Source organism: Mytilus californianus, unplaced genomic scaffold, assembly GCF_021869535.1.
Source record: "Mytilus californianus isolate M0D057914Y unplaced genomic scaffold, xbMytCali1.0.p SCAF_5, whole genome shotgun sequence".
In the NCBI taxonomy this organism is placed as follows: domain Eukaryota; kingdom Metazoa; phylum Mollusca; class Bivalvia; order Mytilida; family Mytilidae; genus Mytilus; species Mytilus californianus.
In genome coordinates, this window is record NW_026262701.1 from 60790835 (window position 1) to 60810493 (window position 19659).

Below are 19659 nucleotides of genomic sequence, written 5' to 3' on the forward strand. Positions count from 1 at the left end.
GGTCAAGGTCAAATAAAATCTGCCAGACTGACATGTACATCGTAAAATATTTCCATACACCAAATAGGGTTGGCAAAGTATTACCCTGGCCCTGGTTTTCCCGGGCTGGGCAATACTCCTAGAAACGGGTAATACTGGGTAATATGATTTGTCAAGCTTATTTTTACACAAAATAGTAAAGACTTGTTATAGTTTAGTAGTATTATAGCTAAATATATACATTTTATACGGATAAACATTGAGAGTCATTCCTGAAGATTGAAAATTCAATTTCTTCCTTTTCTCCACTAATTCTATGTAGGCAGAATACAAGTTCTGGACATTTCAGGATACCTTGTTAATTTCCACGCTTTGTTTCAATATTAAATCCAAGTTGAAAAAATGCATTTTATTGCAGTGTACAATCATATTGCTAAATAAACACCCTAAGGGGACAGACCATGAACACTTATAGAAATCAAAAGGCTGATTACTGTTATATAAATAAATCTGTATTATAATCTGAATAATTACTTATTAATTAGTGATGTACATAAACATATGATAAGACTTAGTAAACATTTTTAGTAATGAACAAAAAATGTTTAAAAGTAATTTTCCTTACATAGAATTGTTAATTCTTAATATTAGTTATATTTATTAAAAAAAAATTGAATTCTTCGACTTTAATGTATTGCATTTGTGATTAATCACTAAATCCTCTTTAAAATACAGGCCAGTATTTCATATTACCCAGTATTGCCCCGGTAAAACCCAGTAAAACCCGGGTTTTCCCAGTATTTCCAACTGGGCTGGGAAATACTCATAAAACCCAGGTTTTTGCCAACCCTGACACCAAATATAGTTGACCTATTGCATATAGAATTAGAAAAAAAGACCAAAACACAAAAACTTAACTTTAACCACTGAACCATGAAAATGAGGTCAAAGTCAGATGACACCTGCCAGTTGGACATGTATACCTTACAATCATTCCATACACCAAATGTAGTAGACCAATTGCTTAAAGTATCTGATATATGGACTTGGCCACGAAAACTTAACCTTGTTCACTGATCCATGAAATGAGGTCAAGGTCAGATGAAACGCTCTGACAGGCATGAGGACCTTGCAAGGAGCACATACTAAACACAGTTATCCTATTACTCATAATAAGAGAGAAATTAACATTACAAAAAATCTTAACTTATTTTTCAAGTAGTCACTGAACCATGAAAATGATGTCAAGAACAATTGACATATGAACGACGAAAACTTCATAAAATAAGGCATCTATATACAAAATATAAAGCATTCAGGTCTCCCACCTTCTAAAATATAAAGCTTTTAAGTAGTTAGTTAACGCCGCCACAGCCGGATCACTATCCCTATGTTGATCTTTCTGGGACAGAAGTTGCAGGCTCGACAAAAATAGAAGGCAAAACAACACACGTCATAGTTTTAACATACCCGTACCATACCTATTGTATGGAATGTTGAAGTACATACGTGTCATAATCTTGACATACTGCCCCCACAGCTTGTATGGCTTGTTGATATTCATTAGGTTGGTATGGATTGATGTAATGTAAAGAATTAGCAGTTTTGGGATCACCATTAGAAGCTGTAAAATCTACTCCTACCTGAAAAAATCAATGCACTTTCTTCTCATTTTTTTTATATTGTGACTGTCAAGTACAAGGCTGCATTTAGATATATGGACTACAAAATGGTAGAGCTAGACTACCTAACTGATATGGCCAGAGCTATTAAATGTGTTTTTATATTTGTCTCATTAAGCATCCCAAATATCAAGTTATTGCTCTACTTCAAGCGAAAGTACTTCATTTTTATGTATGTAGTATGTATGTATGTTTGCATCTGAAAATCAACCAATAGTCCTCAAAATCTAATTCTATCCTTAGAGGGATTTAAATCCATGCCCTAATGCCTTACACCATGTAAATCATTTAATAGAAATTATAAATGAACAGTAGGTCAAATAAAATCATATCTACAAAATTATGGATTGTCTTTAATACTGGAATAAAATTTTAATCCAGTATTGTGGTTTTTAAAATAAAAACAACATAAAGTTATAAAAAAAAAAATAATGGTGGCAAAACATAATAAATGGTATATGACATAACAATTTTATCAGATTATTGAATATGCAAATGAACATTTTTTTATCTCTATAGGGTAAAACTCAATATTTATGAATGTCATTATGATATGACAAATGTTGTTCAGCACTACTATAAAATTTAAATACCAGTATTGTACACAATACTGGTATTCCAGTATTACGATCGCCAAATACAGGAGATCCAAAATTATTTCAACTTCTTTGAAACTCGCAAAACCACTGCAAAATATTTTTAATAATCATAATCTTTCAAACAAATGTAATTTTCATGTTTATAGGGAAAAGGTTAAAAGTTGAAACATGGACAATAAACAAGAGGCTTCTATAAGAGTCTAAATAGCTGACCTGTCATAAATACGTTTTTTATTACTGTTTACAGCTGCTACCTATATATCATAATTTGCAGGATGACGAGCAAAAACTGGTATAAAAATTAGTCATTTATTGATTTTTAAAGGGCAATAGTTCTAATAAATAGTCATCCACTGGTTTTGGTCATATTTGCATTTTTGAAAATTTTATATTGCTGATCACATTGCTGTTTACAAAATCTATCCTTCTATTATAGTTTTCAAGATAAAACAGATAAATTGATTCGCCGAGCGCAGCTGGATACAACCGCAGAGGTCCAACCCAAGACAGTTGGGGCAAAAATGGACACAATATTCGCGCTTGATACAGGTCTGAATTTGGATTGTAATTAAATATTTGACACATAATAGGGTTTCTGACACAGAATAACTGTAGTCAAAGAACTTAGAATTGGTTGTATGATTTGAATTTATATTCAATTTTTTGCGATTGTGCAATACACTATGCTGTTGCAAATTGACCCCCCCCCCCCCCCCCCCCAAAAAAAAAAAAAAAAAAAAAAAAAAAATTACCCCCCCCCCCCCTTTTTTTTGCAAAAAAAAAAACAAAAAAAAAAATTCTTTCCCTCAAGATATGGTCATTATCTCAATTCAAATTTCCAATGGGGTTTGCAACCATAATTACCCATTTAAATACATCATAAAAGTCTTAAAAAAGAAAATGACATACATAATCATGTCTACAATTAATATTCCTTAATCAGCATTTTTAATTGTAACTTCTAAAAATAAATTGACAGCTAATCACCTCAAGACAATACAACACTTCTTTATACATAATTCAAAACCAGTGTAAGGGAGGTAATCCAAACACAAAACATTGTACTTAAAAGAAATCGTCCATTAATAAGGAAACCCTTGTTTTCCCCCTTTTTTGCCCCTAATTCCTAAACAGTTTGAGCCATTACCCCCCAAAGCAAATCCTAACCATCCCTTTGAGGTATAATTTCAGAGAGATCCATACACTGTTCCACAAGTTATTGTCTGGAAACTAGAAAAATGCTTATTTGGCCCCCTTTTAGGCCCCTAATTCCTAAACTGTTAGGACTATAACCCCAAAAATCAATCCCAACCTTCCTTTTGTGGCTATAAACCTTGTGTTTAAATTTCATAGATTTCTTTTTACTAATACTAAAGTTATTTGTCCGGAAACCAAATGTCTTTGGACGACGCTGACAACTACGACGTGATACCAATATACGACTGCAAAATTTTTTGCGGTCGTATAAAAAACTTAACTAACTGGTGGTGTTTAATGACCTTGACTGGCTGGTAAGCCCTTGCACGGTCGGTAGAAATACTTGAGAAAAAATCAAAAATTGTAATTATGTCATTTAAGGGCCATTACTCCTATAAGAGTCATCCAATGGTTTTTGGTTATCTTGGCATTTTTGTAAATTGTATTGTTGAAAATTTTTGCTGGTTACAGTTTCTATCAACCAATTATAGCTTTTGAAAAAAATCCTCATTAAAGGGCAATAACTCCTGGGAGGATTCATCAAATGGTTATGTCAATAATATTTGTTGTTTACAGTTTCTTCCTAGCAGGCAAAACTTGAAAATTAGTCAAAAACTTTAATTCAAGGGCACTTTCTCCTATATGGATTTATCTGATATATTTTTGGTAATAGGAAGAAGGTTTTCAAGATAGTAGCAAGGTATAGTATCCTTGATTTAAGACAATTAATGCATTTTACCCTTATATTCTATTTTTAGTCATGATGCCAGATGGCCATGTTTGTTAAACATAAAACATATTTGTACTTAATATCCTAAGATTCATTCAGTTCAAATTTTATGAAATTGGCAAAGTGGTTTAAGAGTAAAAATTAACAACGACAATGACAACTTATAGATTATCATATTTTTTTAAGATTCTGTTTTAGGCAGGATGAATCAGGCTACATAGCTTCATTCTTTCAGAAATATTTGCTTTAAGAGGAAGATGAGTGCATATGTTATTATCTCCAATGGCTTAATTGTCCACTCAAAATTCTCAATAAAACTCAAACCAGAATAACTACCAATCAAAATTCGTTTCTGTCTTTTTGAAAAGATGATGTCATGGTTTTTGTTGAAAATTAAGGAAAATTCAGTTGTCCTTAATCTTTATAACTTAGCAATGAGGGTAAATACATTAAAGCCAGAATATGATATTTAGAATTTTTGAAATTTTGATTCATTAACAATCTTCTATTAGATAAAATTAAATTCTACAGTATAAATAAAAGAACAGAGTTCCAATGTCCCCCGCATTACATATATTTTATCTATCCAAGGGCAATAACTAAAAAAGTAATTTTTTTGTTCTTTAAAACAATTTATAAATATCTTAGAGAAATGAAGGCTTCAGAGCAAATGCAATGAGATTTCCGTTATAATAAATTTTTCCAAGGGGCATAACTCATTAAAAATATTTGATCAGCACTTATTTTCGAAAGTGTCAAAGACTTTGCAGATATAAACCTATGATATAAGTTTCATAAAATTCTGGCAAGAATTGTACACATGAGAGCGCTAATATTGCAATTTTCCATAAAATCAATATATCCAAGGGACATAACTCATTTAAAAATAATTGATCAGCACCAATTTTCAAATCTGTCTGAGACATTGATGATATAAATCTATTATATAAATTTCATAAAAATCTGGCAAGAATTGTACACGAGAGTGCTAAAAAATACAATTTTCCATATAATCAATATTTCCAAGGGCATAACTCTTTTAAAAATCATTAATCGGCACTGATTCTCGAACTCATCAAAGTCATTGCTGATATAAGCCTATGATAGAAGTTTCATAAAAATCTGGCAAGAACTGTACACCTGAGAGTGCTAACAAGACCAGACAGACGGACGGACGGACACCCAGTATTTCCATGTCCCCTGCAACACGTTTCGCAGGGTACAATAATTACAGAGATATTAGGATTTAAAGCTGACTCTTTTCTCAACAATTATTCAGTCTAATACCCTTCTTAATCACTCTTAATCAGACAATTTGACGTCAATCAATGAATCTGAAATTTTTTCAGTAATGACAAATGAACTTTTTTCTACAGGAAACATGCAATCTTTGTATAGCTGGTTATTAAATTACCCCACGCTTTTAAAAATCTATAATTTTTCTTGTTGTTTTTTAATGATCTAATTACTAGTAGTTATTTAAGAAAAACGTAACTAAATTCAAACAAGATTATCATCTATATGTATTATCAATAGAAAATACTATTTTACTTACTGTAAAATTAACCTGCATTCCTCCATATATGAATTCTAAGAAAGAAGGAACTCTCTCAAGCTGAAAAAAGTTAAAAAAAAAACCAACTTTACTCAGGTGTTTACATTTATTGATTGTATCTTTTGTTTCAATGGATGTTCACTGATTTGACTCAAATTCTCATATTTGATTTATCAAAAAAAAAACTAAAACGTATATCCAAATTTCAAAAAGTCTAAAATAAACAATCAACAATGCATGGACTCCATAATATGTATCAACTTTGGTGTGTATTTTTGTCTAGACGTCATCTAATTAACAATGAGATAACCTCCAAAGACTGCCGACGGTCACATAACCCAATATAAACATAAATATATAAGTATAAATAGATAGTGACCTCGTGCAATTGGATTTTTCTAGGTCTGTTTGATTTCATATTGTAGGTTAAAAAGTATGTTTATCATCGTTTTTACCTGTATAAGAATGATTTTTTTGTGGATCGAATTAGTCAACCAAATGGTTCATCCTTATTTCACTTTCAATGTTGACATTCTTTTCCTTTTAATAGCTGAATACATGCATAACCCGTCTCCAGCTAAGGGGTAAAATTGAAGGTCACATGAATACGGATTCAATGAGGTCGATTTATTCACTTGCAAGTGAATAATTCATCAGCGATGTTTCTTAGCTTACTTTGACAAAATTGAACCAAATTGGCTGCTAAAAGCGAATTATTATTTCACTTTCATTAATGATGGAACAAAAAAAAAATCTTTTAATTTTTTTTACATCTAGTAGCTAAAGCTTAAACACTGAATGTTACACATTTTACATAAAGCAAGAGCGAAAAGACAGGTCTTGTATTTCAGAATGGAAAAGTACAAAAACTTTTTTACACCGTGGACTGTATTTGTTCTGGTGTTGTAATGTGCCATTTATTGGCCCATAAGTAACAATTCATCAAAAACAGGGAAAGGTTTTTATATAGTTAAGTTTTCTAACTTTTTGATTTTACATAAGGCTTTTAATAAGCTGAACCTACTATCAAACGAAAATACTATGTTTAGTGCAGAAAATTCTGAATCAAACTAAGTGAATATACCTAAATACCTCCAAACCTTTTGATCATATAAAAATATTGATTTTTTAAGTTTGTGCTTTAACTATAGTTTTCAGTCAGGACTCTATTTCGTCAAAATTATCTCCCTATTACGCCTCCTAATTTTTTTTTTCTCGTGAAAATGGAAGCCATTGTAGGCATGACGGGCTGTCAATTTAGCTCTTGAAAACTGATACATGTATCCACATAGCTTCATTAAAATTCTTGCAGGACAGTATTTTAAAAGACAAATGTATCGACTAGCTAGGCCTTTTGTCAACTTAAAAATATTTTTGATCGGTTGTCATTGGGAATTTTTTAATATTAAAAAAATACTAAAAATCTTCTATTTAAATATTTCGTGGAAGGGCACACTAAATATTTTTAGAGGTTGAAGACTTATTAACCCAGATACCACAAAAAAAAAGTTATGCATTTTTAACATCCACTTAAAAAGTCTGTCGTCAGGTACTTTTAGTAAAAATTTGTTATTCAAACACACCTACTCTGTTATTATGACTCATTAAAAAGGTATTTCACTTGACCAATATATTTCATTTTTTAGTACCGTGAATTTTTAATGTTACTACATGTATATCAACCTGTTGATTAAATATATCAACATTATAGAATTAGAAGTGAGATGATGTATCAAATATGTTTGCTTTATATGTTTTTAAGACAAAACAGTAAACTCAAACACGCCTGAACATGAAAAGGTGTACTCAACTTTCTCTTTTGATGAGATTATTGCCCATTTTTAGGATTTTTTCACAAAAAACTGTTGGCCGGGGCAGAAATGCAAATTAATGCTTTAAAAAGATCATTTTTTTATTTTTCTGTGGAATTTTTTTTCGGCGGAATTTATGCTTATGCACAAAAAAGATCCACATGTATTTGTACCTACTACAATCGACTGTTTTGTGAAAATTTGTCTTTAATTTTAAAAGTTTACAAATATCTCGAAGTACCATACTATAATTTAAATAAACAAACGTATATAAGATGCAAAAAATCCTATATAATGCACCTTCATTAAACATTTAAAGCCCTTAGAAACAGATGTAAACAATTCAAATATATCAACTTGGCCTTTTTTACCTTCTCTAATAAAGAGTTCCATTTCTTTTTTTTAATTTCAACCAGATATCAGCCTGTTTTACGTGTTTCAATAATATATAAAAATTCTCATAAATAGACATTAATACCTTAAATGAAGTCAGATGAACTGTTCCTGAATTTTCATAACTTCTTTTCTTCTCTTTCTTTTTTGGGTTGATGCAAGGAAATGATACCTAAAAATAATAAAATGATGTTATACAGCTGCAAAAAATATCTTTAAGTAAAGGCATCAGACTGACCTATTATTCACACAATTTCCTCCTCTTTTCCTTGATTGTGGTGCCTGTAGTTGAGCAGGAATTGCTTACAGTACCTTTTTAAAGCACCTGAGTTCACCCTCCGTTTTTTTTATATGGTTGCTCAATCTATAGTTTTCAGTGTACTTTTTGTGGACTGTTTAGATAGCAAGGTATAGATTTGTGAATTTTTTATGATTATCCTAAAGGTGGTTGCCATGATTGCACAGTGAATAATCCCAAATGCTTTGATAATATAAAATCTTTTTCTGACATCACACACCCTAAAAAAATAAAATGAGTAATTTTTCATTGCATTTATGGACTAAAATTTCGATGACAGGGCAACCATCTTAATTTCTTTGGTGGGGGGCGGACTTTTTTACATGGAATATTCATTTTCATCTGTTGTTATATGTTTTCACATTTGTACACAATTATTTTCTCTATCTTGTAGGGCAGTAGATACATTTTCCTTTTGCCAATACATATTCCCTTAATAACCATGAAATTCAGAAAAAAAGATAACAGCCATTTAAAAGCACCAATTAAACACTAAAAGATCAATTTAAAAGATAATATATTCAAATTGCATCTTGATGGCTGTAACATCCATCTTTACCAACTCAACCTTTATAACATGGTAATTTATAGGAATTTTATTTATCTACACTTCTACCTGTATCAAGTAAACAAAGTTGTTATATTCAATATAATTTTCTCTGTTTCTAATGTAAACATAGTTTATAAGTGCTAGCAGTGAAATCAACCTTGAAGCTTGAGGCATTCATTACTATACAGGCGAGTGGTGATGATAAGTGTATAAGATTGGTGTGAAGAGGATTTCCTATTCAAATTGTTGTAAAGTTCAGACCTTTTTAAGAAGATTTCTTATACATACAAATTGGAATTAACTTCATTTATTGTACTATAATTATCAAGAAATTGTTACAGTAACAGGTAAATAACTATATAACTGATGCAGAACATATCACATTCATATTAAAACTTTGAATAGTACCAACTATGTGGTAATATTAAAGTTAATTAAGAAACATGCTTTACTTAATTATTTTTTGTTATAATAGTAATGTTCAAATTCTTGTCATAAACTTCATAAAGCTTGAAAGAGATGTATCTATGGACAGAAAAATATTTCTGAGCTGGTAACTGGAAAGTTTTAACTTAACTTTACCTACAGTTTACTCTTAAGATTCATCCTTATGTGATCTTTGATATATATTTCTAATTGGTATTTTGAACTTATGTGTTTAAGAAATTTCTAAATTACCTTGAATGTGATTTAATTAAATAGATGATAAATACATAGACAAGAATTTTTGTACAAATCTATATTAGATTACTTTCTCTAACTCTTAGCCGAATTATGAGGGTCTGGATGATTTTAGCACCTCATTTTTCTCTATTCTTTATTTTTTATGGGCATTTTTCTCTATTCTTTATATTTTTTGGGCCATTTTTCTCTACTCTTTATATTTTTTGCCCATTATTCTCTATTCTGTAAACCCCCATCCACACCCTCATTGATACATCCCTTGAACTGTTGATTGTTATCAAAAATAAATCAACAGTAAAGAACTGAGACCAAGTGAGCACTTGACCTCAGTTCTTTATTTGTCAAAATTTTGATTATAAAGTCAAATTTCCTTTACGGTACTTTTGCTGATTTCCTTATAATACCTCACAAAAAAAGACAACCATGCCTGCAGATGATGTCACATATATATAGTAAGAACACATCTTTAAGCAGATAATTGCAAAAGAAAGAAAAAGTATGCCTTTATGTCTCTCAAAAATTTGGAGAAACAGATTCTTTCTCATTATCTTGTGTGAAACAATAATATTTCTCCTTTCTCACCAGTTAAAAACTGTCTTGAGAGAAGAAATATAATATCACACTCAATGTCCAATCTATATGTATAGATTACAGGTCTTGAAATCTTAAATATATGGTTTACAAATTTAATGGACACCATACCATGTATTTGTTTTAAAATTATAATCCAGATCAATCTAAACAAACAAAAAATTTGCTGACCTTAATTTATTTAAAATTTTTATGGCAATGGATTTATAGGTCAAATATTAGCATATTAATCCAATAATTGTTTGGGGTCAATGTTGACAAACCATAAATAATTTGTTAACCTAATAACAACCTTGGTTATATGATATACATATAGCATACATGGTTTACAAATTTATAAGTTATATAAGTGTTTGAATTAATTAAGTCCGTAGTATTGAAACTTGAAAACAAAAATAAAATTGATTCAACTAAGTTACTTAATATCATATTATAATACTAAATATATGTAAATATAATGAAATGTACTCAAATGAAAGTATTTAAATGAATTACTTTAATGTTTTAACAAATTAATATCACTGTTTATAACCATCATCATCAGAAATCTGGACACAGCTTCTCTTTCAAAATTAATTATCATCCAAATATTTGTAACAAGGAAAAGGCTGAAATAGATGCTCCCCCAATCTGCACTTTTACTAAACATTTTTTGTTTGTTTCAAGATATCAAAATACTAGTATGCTTGCAGGGAAAATAAACATGCACTTTTAATGCTAATTATATGATTTGACCCTGAAACCCAATTTAGTTTTGTATCCAGTAACTATGATCTTGACCTTTGACTCCAAAACCAATAAGCTTCTTCCCTTCCTTATATAGTCCATCTGTATAAGTTTCATTCCAAGCAAGAAGAAAATTAAATTCCCCATTTTAAACCATTTTTAATTCTTTTTTTATATTTATTAACAGTTAACTTGTTCTTAGACCATAAGATCACCTTCTTCCCCTTCTCTATATTTTCCATCTATATAACTTTTATCCTAATCAAGCAAGGGATATTGAAGCTACCGTTCAGAGACAATTTGTTTAAGACACACAGACAGGGACAGAGGGATGGACAAAGCAATTAAATTATGCTGAAAAAAAATTTTCCGGGAGAATAATGTATGAAATGGGGTAAAATTTTATTGCATTAGCATGGATCATATTGAAAAATATTCTATTTAAATATGTAGCACTGACACAATGCAATTAATTTAACAGTTCTAAAACATTCTTGCTTCAAAATTCCAAAAGGGAGCATATATTACATTATTGTAGTAATAAACCATTTTTTAAGACGTTTCTGTCACTGGTCTTCTTCAGTTTCTTTATCATGGTAGACATTTTACTACTATGTAGTTAAGAAGGATAATAAAGAAACTGAAGAAGGCCAGTGGCCGAAACCGTCTTAAAAATGTTTTAGTTCTATAAAAAATAAATATTACACAATTGTAATTTTTCTCATGAATTCATTTAAAAATGTCCTTCCTCAGAGAGGTTAGCAGGTACAGTCTGTATATGTTATGAACATTCAACTATTACTTTAAAGACTGAATGTTGACCTCTTGAGGTCTTTTTTGTGTTTACTGTGTTGTTGGGTGGATGTCTCTATGTTCTTTAATCCTTTTAAAAATATTTCTCCATTGTAAATTATAAACATTGATTTCTTTATGTTTCTATGACCATATCTCCATGTGTTGTCAAATACAGACAATATGTACTATACGTAAATGGGTGCAAACAAACTTGTTGTAAATGGGTGCAAACAAACTCGCTGTAAATCTTGTCACTATCTGAAATTGACAGAACAACACTAACGACACACTCTGTTAAACTGCATACAAATTATAATAGTTTCATATTCAATAATTTCAATCAGTGAAAACTGAAAAGAAAGCGTTCAATAAAATGTTGGTTCTATCAATTTGAATAAATGTACTTATGAGTGGGTCAAGTACACATTAAATTTAAGACTGGTCTAAAACTTATTATGTTGTACAAACAATTATTAAGTAACTAAAACAAATATCCACTTTATCCCAGGATTTCCTCTGCAATAAAATATTAAATATAGATATAATATGTGAAAGTATAAAGTACAGAAACAATTTCATTTGAAAAACAGTCTATGAGTAAATATATATAGATTGGTTGATTGATTGGTGTTTAACGCCACTTTCAACACTATTGTGCTATTTCGTTGCGGTCAGTTTTTATTTGTGGAGTAAGCCGGAGTGCCCATAAAAATATATATAGAAGCACAGTACATAATCACAAAACATAAATCAATCAGAACGAAGGTTTAACCAAAAAATGATAGAATTTTTGTATACTTAAATAGTCTTTGCCAGAAAGTTCAGCTATAAAATGCTACAGGTATTTCAAAATACACAAATGTATAGTATAAAGTATTGATCACTTGCATGGTTTGGTTTTTAAGCTCATGGCGGTGCCTAACTCTCTTATTTTATTTGGAAAACATATACTGATGATTCATTATTATTTGTGGGATACCAATTATTATGGATTTCATGGGTCTACATGGTATAGGTGAACATTTTCCCTAAATCCATGAAAATTAGTACCCAAAAAAAAAATAAATGAATACACAGTAGTCAAGTGACAAGAGAGAATACCATTACTTCAGTACTTGGTAGAACTTTTCAGATCTTTGACAAACTAATTTAACTTAATAAATTACAATGTAGACTACACATTCCATTTCATGATTTGGCCATCCACCTATCATTAAGACATTATGAATAATAGTAAGCAGCATGTAAACAAATAATCTCTCATCTGTTTTCTGGAATATAGATCAAGGTTATCTGTGTGCAGAGTAATTACAGACAACTGTTTTTCTATTTGCATTGTAAAGTATTAGAATCATGAACAACATCCTTTGATCACTGAGTCTTGTAAAACATACTATATGGCACAGATCTAAATCTAACCTAATAATAACTCATAGAAGTTCAGGGCAATCATCTGTATCCATGCAGTCACTCTTTTATTCTAACATTTGCAAGGCTATCTTACAAAGTACAATAAGCAAATAAATGCCAAGGAGAAATGTTGTTTTAAACATAGAATTGTATTATACCAGTAAAGCAAATATATGCATGAATAAGATTTATTAATAAACATGTATGTAAATTACTGACTTCATGCATTTTTCAATGGTCTTCAAGATCTTAGCTTTCAGAAAATCTACTAAATACATGGCTAGCATATATCTATAGCAAAAATAAGTTCATTATATCGTACAATAATGCTTTACTACAAAATAAGAGGTCTATCCTGCATAAACATCATGATACTTCCCGTCAAAAGTAGGAAAGAAAATAAGACAAAATCTATAAAATTCCTCAAAATAAGTGATCATGACAATACATGTATTATAATACCATTATAATAAATTCTCTCTTCATTTGCCCAAAATTTGCATTTGTATGAAAGTTAACAACTACATGACCTTCATCATTAGATTTTTTAAAAATCGTTGTCAATGTAAGGGCAAAGTAAGAATCTATTTTTTTCTTTTTCTTGCAGCATTGGTATCTTTTCTTGGTGTTTTTTTTTTTAAATATATCAGCTTTCTAAATGTCACTTCATTTCAATTTTGTTTCCTTATTATTTAAACTATTTCATGCTCTTACTATGTACTCTTCGATATTTGACCACAAAAATTTTAGTTCAGAAAAAGAAAAAAAAGTTTAATATTTGCATGGTACAACAATATAAAAGTGTATTCAGGGTGTATCCCATATTACAGTATTACATTTCAATTCAATGAGTGTAGGTGGATTAAACGTATTATGTTTACTTCAGGTAAACATGAATATTTGGACATATTAAACCAGTTGCTCTGGTGTTCATAAAAATGGGGAAGCATTTCCAATGACACACATTACAAACTATTATGTAACAGGATAGTCGAAAATCTTTCAGAACTTCACATCTACTGTTGAATCTTAAGGTATAATAGCTAAAACACTGTTATTGTCTAGGAAATAATTTTTCCTTGATTTTGTGAGTAAAACTAAATTTAAGTGTACAATATAATACAAATTTCATTTAAGCTTGTATGCAGAATTCATTAAGATCATGAAACTTTGACATTGACAACAGGGCTTTAAGGGACCTGAATATGTATAAAATATTTTCTATTGGAAATTAAACATTAAAACATACAAAATATTGGCATCTTCAAAATGGCATGATTGTAGAATTTTATAGGTGAACTAGAACTAGATGTAATGTAAAATACAAAAGTAATAAGACCTTGAACTACTCATCACACACAAATAATACACACCAGTGAAGTAGTTTTTTGTAGTAATCACATGCAGTCTGTATCAGTATTATAATAGGTAAGTCAAGCTGTACTTCATTCATCTGTTAATGTAGTAAACTAAACTCTATTATAACTTGACATAAACTGTGAGTTGTTTTGGCAAAACTGTATGTTATATCAAAGAGGAATATCATTCAAAATTATGACATAAAGGCTAGTCATTATAAAGTGAGTATCTTTTATCAACTTTTTTGTTCATAACTATTTAAGAGCAACTATTTAATATTTTTTTTTCTGTGATACAAGCCTTACTCAAATATTCTTAACTTGTTGGAGGTTAAAAATAATAGGGAACACATATTTTCTGAGGGTATTGCATAAGCAATACAATGCCTTGGCAGGTAAATTGAATAGGTTTATTCTTGTAATGAAAAAGCATTTCATTATGAGGTATGCCTGCCCTATTTTCAGATAAAATTGCGGAAGAGTTGCTGCTGATGGCATAATGAATTTGGTGCCATGTCAGAGTTCCAAGGGAGTGAACTTTGAAATTTATTTTTGGTTTAGATAATCATAAAAAGCTTGATAACAGTCTTGTGAAATCATGCCTAGTTCTCCAATCGTTTCTTGATTAACTGACCCTTTGGTCCTATTCTGGTTGTAAAGTAAAGTGCTTCAATCTAAATGAAGAAGTTGAGTGAACAGCTATGCAGTAGCACTCAAACATCACAATTAAAAGAAAACATTAACATATAATTAGGATGCATTTACATTGAACTCCTGTCTTTTGAATTATTTGTATCATTGGGTTGCTATCTTATTGACCATATCCCATACTTCCCTTTATAAAAATAAGGAGATGTGGTATGATTGCCAATGAGACAACTATCCACAAATGAAGTTGATATTGTATGTTGTTTGGGCTGTAAGTGTTGCCCTCTTGGCATCTTTTCTGGTTATTTTTGGGGTGTCTTAGGGATGCTGTCTTATTGACCATTAATAACAAATATTTTCTAGATATCATTCTGCAGTACTTTTTATACCACACAATTATACTCCTTAACAAAATTAATGTCCCTATAGTATCAATCAAATTAATATTAGCATTACCCCCTTTGTCTAAATACTAAATATTCATATTCTGGGAACAGACACAAATTGATACAAATATACTTTACTTGATGTCAAAGGTATTAAATCTCACCCAGGTAACAAGGTAATAAAGTTAAACAAAAGATTGATCTGTGATTTTATAGGAAAATAAGTTAATTTTCAGCTGTAGTGAGTTTCCTCTTCAGGAAAGGAAATCAATACCACTGATGTTGATGTAAAGTTGTCAATTTTCGATTATTTAAAACCTAGTTAAGTCACACCTGTTGTCTTGTATGTGGTTATCAGACGTCAAAATTCAATGAATATTTAGGGACATTAAATTCATATACATTCATATATTTCAAATCAACTTAAGTGGAAGAAATATTTAGATACCTGGGAAACACCTTAAGGTAAAGGTTGCAAATGCCATGCATGATATATTTTTTTGAGCTTGCTGTTAAATATGTACACGTGGTATATATAAATTCAATAATACAGATCTTTAAAAGCTGCAGAATACTGCAGTTAAATGCATTAGACGTATGCTTATGGAAAAAAATTTCATAAAAGTTTATGAACCATTATTATAATAACAGTTCATTTTATGTGCAAACTTTAAATCTTCACATCAAAAAATTTGTTTTCTCTATATTTGTGTTAAATTACATACAAATATTTTATGACATGTATATCTTGACAACAACTATCCAGTTCACCTTTATGATAAAATCTGAATGGATATGTCATACACATAGAGCAATAAACCTATGCTTTCAAAATTGTTACAAAACTAGGTGAAAAGACTTCAGGGTGTGCAAATATAAGTAAAACAAGAGTAGTAATCAAAATTAAATTCTGATAGAATTGACCCCTCTGTATTTTTAAAACAAAATCATGGACATTGTTTACACCATTTTGTGGAATAATATCTGTGTGACCAAGTAAAACCCTATCAAATTCTATTCAGAACAGGCTTATAATATGATCACATTATCTAGATAACATTGTAATAATATAATGATCTGGCCTTAAAAGTCAATCAAATATGAACTTGTCCACCCACAGCCCTACCGAAAATTATGTCCAGATAAATGTTATATCTGACCTTATTAACAGTGTCACATTATTATATTACAGGACCATAATCATAGTGGCCAACTTATGTTGTCAAATCAAGTTTTGCTGAACTTTTAGGAATTTTGTAAATATTTGTTTCAAACCTTACAATTATAATGGGCGATTTATTGCATAACCAAAGGTGTTAAGATTTTAAAAACAAAACCAAAAGCTAAATAAATTTTAATGAGATTTCTGTTTGAAATCATTGATGAAACCAAGCATATATAACAGCAACTGAATCATGCAGCATCACTCATATCAATCTGACCCATACTCCTACATAGTTCCTTGGCATTCTCTAAACCTTGAATTCACACATTTCTATTTATGATACAGGATAAATTGTCGCTATGCTCTAATTAATTCAACTCATGTACTAATACAGTCATGAAGAAGATAAAGAGGGTTACTAAATCATGTCATTTATAATTTTTTCTTTTGTTTGATAACAAACTTTGCCTAATGTTTTTATTTTGTTCTTTTGCAGATTAAAATCTAAAATATTACAGAATGGGATCTGGTGAAGGAAGTGGAGAAGGCAAAGGCAAAGCAGAATTATGTCCAGGAATATTATGGGCGATATTGTGGTTCCTCATCTTGTGGTTCCTAGCATGGCCAGTTGCCTTCTTTATAGCCTGGCTTTATGTACTTTTAATTCCATTTAGTGCTTGTATAGAACCAATCAAAGGTGTATGTGAAGCCATTTTAAAAGTAGTAAATCTTCCTTTGACTTGTGCCGAAAATATGATTGCAATGAAACCACTGTGTGGATAAAAACTACTACATTTTATACAACTTTTATACAATGTATCTATTTATTCAAATCTAGAATATTAGCTTATTTATGACAAAAAAATGTATATTTTTGTTTAAGTTGCAACAAATATGTTGATATTTTGTTTATATACTGATTTTTATTAAATTCAATATACTTTCTTACATATTATTATACATGAATATAGATTCTTAAGTCATGTAGTAAAGGCAATAAGGCCAATATAAGGCCAAATATCTTAGTGCAAACTTAAAAGTTACCATTAAATGGCATTAATGATTACAAATTTGCCCTATCATGGACAAGGTAAAAAGTGTTCAGAAAATAAAACAAAAATTTGAATTTGATGAGGTGCAACCATGACATAATAAGTTTATTTTGTACAATCTCTTGATTTATCAAAGATTTCTAAATAGTTGTTTGCTTAATGTCTACTGGCAAACATTTCATGCATATTCAGGACGATTATTATCATATTTTTGAAGACTATTTTCACATCTTCATGACTTTTTTAAAAAGTAGAGCAAGACTGGCCAAAGAGAGAAATAAAGCAACTTTGTCAGAAGAAAAAATCAAATGATGAAAATATATAGAACAATGCAAAACCAAGAAAACCTTCTAAAAGACAGATGCCAAAATGTTAATCAGAAATACATGTACACATACAAACATCAAAAAATACATGAATGCTAGATTTTGATAATAGTCTCCCTTTAAAAAAAGTTAAAAGAAAAAAAAAATCAGTAAAAAGTTAGACTTGAAATAAAACAATCAAAAATACAAACTGAGGGGCCAATGAAAGGAACAAACAATACAATTCAGTACTTTATTGCAATAAAACACTTTAATAAGGTTTATGACCAAAAAATCAAATAACGATAAGATAAATCAAAAACAAATACGACAAACAATCATGGGGAAATAACTGAAACAGAGGAAATAATATGTGGTGTAACACAACACTCCCAACTACCGGTATATCATTTCAAATACATATAACACTTATTACATCTTAAAACGTAAGAGGATGTGCATTTGAAGCAGCCCTTCAACTTCACTAATCCTATCATACAAGCAGACCTAAAGTACTTGTACTTAAATTATTAATCTGTAATATATAAAATTAATACTTATTAAGTCCCCTCTTGATAAGATTTCCTTTTGACCTCCATTCATGCATATCTTTTCTTTTACCAGAAAAAAAGTGGAGGTTCAACAATGTCAACCAGATTTATTATGAATAATGCCAAAATGTTTTATTAATATCTTTTTGACTACAAATTATCACATGTTACCTCCCTGCCGATGATTTCTTGTGAATACTAGGGCTTGACTCAAGTGCAGGGAAATTGTCATTAAGGGCAATATCTCCTATAAGAATTAGTCCAATAAACTATCTATATTAGTGTTCGAAATAATAGGCAAAAAAAAAGAAAAAATTAGTTAAAAATCTTCCATTTAAGACAATAACTCCTATAAAAATTGATTCAATATTTTCCTTCACTTTGGTATTTTTGTAGCTCCTGTATTTCTGATCAATTTTGCTGTTGGCAGTTTTTACCTTTTTGTTATATTTACGTTATGAAAGGCAAAAACACAAAAACTGGTCAAACATCTTCATCAAAGGGCAATAACTCCTGAAAAGAGTCATCTGATAATTTACATGGTTATTGAAAGTAGGTAGATCTTGACATTGTGATAAATTTTGCCCTGTCAGATTTTTTCCACAAAAATAAGGAGATGTGGTATTATTGCCAATGAAACAACTATCTACCAGAGTTCAAATGATGTGAAAATAAACTAGAGGCTCTCAAGAGCCTGTGTCGCTCACCTGTATTTACTGATGCTTTGGAAATCATGTAAAATAAGGTTAAAATCATAATTAATAGTATTAGATATTAGATATTATAATGATATGTAAGATAATAACAAAAAACTGCAAAATTTTTGTAAAATTACTAACTCAGGGGCAGCAACCCAACAACAGGTTGTCGGATTCGTCTGAAAATTTCAGGGCAGATGAATCTAAATCTGATGAACATTTTTGCCACCTGTCAGATTTGCTCTAAATGCTTTAGTTTCAGAGACATAAACCAAAAACTGCAATTTACCCCTATGTTCTATTTTTAACCAAGTTGGCCATGATGGTTGGAAGGCGGGGTCATCAGACAAATTTTTTAAACTAGATACCCTAATAATGATTATGGCCAAGTATGGTTAAATTTGTCTCAGTAGTTCCAGAGAAGGAGATTTTTGTAAAAGATTACAAAAATTTACGAAAAATTGTAAAAAATTGACTATTAAGGGCAATAACTCCT

The 19659-nt window shown here is 30.1% G+C and overlaps 2 protein-coding genes and 1 long non-coding RNA gene across 11 annotated transcripts in view; 1 reads left to right on the forward strand and 2 right to left on the reverse strand.

Annotated features, from left to right (window-relative positions):
- The window catches only part of LOC127701164 (divergent protein kinase domain 1C-like), a 137778-nt gene that overhangs the window by 31649 nt on the left and 86470 nt on the right, over positions 1 to 19659 (reverse strand). The gene's annotated exons all lie outside the window — the stretch shown is intronic.
- LOC127701154 (copine-3-like) overlaps positions 1 to 19659 on the reverse strand; it is a 66932-nt gene that overhangs the window by 19482 nt on the left and 27791 nt on the right. For all 4 annotated transcript variants that reach the window (XM_052204970.1, XM_052204971.1, XM_052204968.1 and 1 more), the window contains exons 9-11: positions 8032 to 8118; positions 5743 to 5802; positions 1489 to 1622 (exon numbers count right to left, since the gene is read on the reverse strand). In XM_052204970.1, the coding sequence (XP_052060930.1) occupies positions 1489 to 1622; positions 5743 to 5802; positions 8032 to 8118 (281 nt within the window). The remainder of the gene's footprint in view (positions 1 to 1488; positions 1623 to 5742; positions 5803 to 8031; positions 8119 to 19659) is intronic.
- On the forward strand, positions 8125 to 17505 carry LOC127701201 (uncharacterized). Of its 2 annotated transcripts, none has more exons than XR_007981864.1 (2): positions 8125 to 9141; positions 17054 to 17505. It is a non-coding gene; the product is annotated as an uncharacterized LOC127701201 (long non-coding RNA). The 2 variants fall into 2 exon arrangements; XR_007981863.1 differs by lacking the exon at positions 8125 to 9141 and adding an exon at positions 13368 to 14034.